Here is a 2,828-nt window from a genome sequence, read left to right as displayed (position 1 = left end):
ACGTGATCAGCCCGTCTGCCTCAAATTTGCTCATTTCGCCCTGTGTTAAACGTTATTTACTCTGGCCGCCTGTGCTCTCCGTACGCATCATGTACGTAAAATCCAACGGTTCTAGGGGCATATGTAGCTTGTGTCTAAGCTGAAATTTGAGGTGTTCAAGAGTCTATGGTCAGTCTTTATTTCGTCAGGTATTTACTACCTATGAATACCCCACTTTTTCTTTCAAGTGAGGTAAACAACGCTCCTCCCATATTCACTGTGTGGTCGGGACTTGTCACCAGCAACTAATATCGTCACTGACTGGCCCCAGCCACAACCCGCACCAATGTAACATCGATGAAAGCATTGATGAAGACTGGCAGCACATTGCTAGACAACAGGCAAACATGTTCCTCCTGCCTTTCGCGATTAATTTATCCCGAAGGAAGTCCATCCACGAGATCGAAAGTTTGAGCTACGAGATTTATAGCCCTCTCAATGCTTTTTCATCACTAATCAATATCACAACTATCTCCTACCTCCCCGTGATTCATGTTTCTGTCTCGATTACAGAGATCAAATGTTGATTCTTTGTTAGTACGCCCATCCTTACCCTATTACAATCCCTTGTCTTATTAGTCCGGATTCGTTCAGACATCCCAATGTTTCTCCAAGACAAACAAGCATTCTCAATCCGGGATTTCTACCAACAGACGTATCACTTTACAGCAAAGCTTACATACGGGACGTCATCAATCTAAGTGACTCAATTTTCATTGAAGACTGACCAAAACAATTTGAACCAGTCCAGATAGTTTCTTCATTCAGCGCAATTTCCCTTCAGTTGATCTCACACATGTGGCACTCACTAGCTACATAGAGTTTCGGAGACATTCATTTTTCTCACTGATTTGTAAGAACCAGACAGACTGTGGGAAAAGAACGGTATGTGGACCCGTTCTGGAGGCAGACCAAACACAAGATAATTTATCAGACTTACTTGAAGAGGACCGTAAGCTACCTAGAACAGAATATCAAGAGTGAAACAGGTTGAATCGGATCAGTTTGGGGCCGGATGAACTGTCTCAACTTTAGAGATTGAAATAGTAAAGGTACCAGCTAACTGATATATATATATATATATATATATATATATTTATATACTAGACTGTTTTTGAAAAGCTGCAGAGTAATTCCAGACACCAAACTGACCACTATAACCCAAGTTGTTGGTATTTTTCCACAAAAATTCAACGTTTTCTGGGCTCATTTGGTTGGCAACCAAAACAAAACTAGTTTTGCACACATGTGCCCTGAATGGCCGATATCCACTAAGTTTGTCATTGACGTAGTAGTCGGAAGTAAGTATATGTTACGGCAATTCGAATGAAATTCGTGAGGCTTTAGAAGCCTGTGGAAGGGGCATGTCTGCCTAGGTTTCTCCTATACGCTTCAATGTACAAGAAAACGCTTGCTGAAGACACAAAGGCAACTGTGCAGCAGTTCCAGTCCTAAAAAAGCTGTCCCCCAATTGCTGTTAACGAACCAGTCCACAACCGAACACATGGAAGCTGAAAACACTACCATTTCATCATCATCATCATCAATCATCACTGTCAGCTGTAATAACCGCGTACTCGTCGTACATTGGTTGTAGCTGCCACAGCTTCGTCCACCGATGATTGGGGGGGGTTAGGTGGCTGCACATTGCAGGCGGGAGATGATAAATTGGTGCATAAATCCAGCACTGTCAGTGTGCTGTCAAGTGGGGGGATTGGGAAGGGAGCTATGCATTGAAAGTAGTAGCTTGCACACACGAGCGCCATTGAGGGCGCGACTGGGCCATGTCTGACAATGTCTATAACCATTGATGTGGACCGTCTCGGGGCCCCCATCCAGGAAGACCGCAATTACCAGCGCAGCTGAGTTTGCTCGTACTGGCCTTCACACTTCGATGCCGAGTTATTGTTTGACCGCCTCTGGCTCTCCTCCACCGTTCATGTGGTTGGGCGAAAAGAGCCCTTCGAGGAAGTCGGTCGACTGGCCTACGCAGCACGTGGCCAAGCCAGCGCAACCTATGCACAGGCTGTGGAGACAATGCATGTGGAGATAATGTTGCCATTTACACGTGGATACCCGAATAAAATCTGCTCAAACTGAAATCACATAGAATGTACTGACCTTAATCAATTGGCATCATGGTGTGGATAATTTTACTTGTTACCCAAATCGGTCTACCGCGTGCTCTTGGAGATGAGTTGGCGTAGACAGTACCGTTTGACTAGGAACAGCGATTAGTTGCGACCACCTCTGCTTCTCCGTAGTTTAGGAACTTCAAATTAGAACTGACTGTAATATGGTGCCTACATTTATACTAGGGACAACAACAGATGCCAACTGCAAATGAGACTAGATCGACTGGATATCCTAATTATGGGTGATATATGCCATTCGAGTGATATTTAGCTAAAGCCTGGTAGAGATGAGATTTTAGTGGTTATTGATCAGGTGGCTATTGATCTGCTGGCCGAGCGTGGCAATTGGCTTGCAAGCGTTTCGTCACCATACGAGGAGACATCATCAGTGCGCAGTTGGGTGGGTCCAATACACTCACCCGAGCTGCCGATATTTCAACACGATTTTAGGACCATGCATCTCATTCATGGATGCGCACCCCTGACAAGTAGCGATTTGTGTGATCCAGTCGCGATGATCCGTGGACTGTCTGAGCCGCTTAATGGGCGACATTTGTTGGTACGCCAGTGTCGGAATCATTTGTATACAAGGACTAGGCAAAAGGACTGCACGAGAACCGAATCAGTTGGGCACTTCCGTTAACAGCTCCGTAA

The 2,828-nt window shown here is 45.1% G+C and overlaps 1 protein-coding gene across 1 annotated transcript in view; it reads left to right on the top strand.

Annotated features, from left to right (window-relative positions):
* Nucleotides 1–2,573, top strand: part of T265_13019 (hypothetical protein) — a gene marked incomplete at both ends in the record, with an annotated part of 6,829 nt that extends 4,256 nt beyond the window's left edge. Inside the window, one exon of the mRNA XM_009166753.1 lies at nucleotides 2,446–2,573. Within this exon, the coding sequence (XP_009165017.1) occupies nucleotides 2,446–2,571 (126 nt within the window). The remainder of the gene's footprint in view (nucleotides 1–2,445) is intronic.
* Nucleotides 2,574–2,828: the final 255 nt, after the last annotated feature.

The sequence above is a fragment of the Opisthorchis viverrini genome (genome assembly GCF_000715545.1).
Source record: "Opisthorchis viverrini unplaced genomic scaffold opera_v5_30, whole genome shotgun sequence".
NCBI lineage: Eukaryota > Metazoa > Platyhelminthes > Trematoda > Opisthorchiida > Opisthorchiidae > Opisthorchis > Opisthorchis viverrini.
The sequence above is the reverse complement of the archived record's forward strand: the minus strand, read 5'-3'. Positions and strand labels throughout refer to the sequence as shown.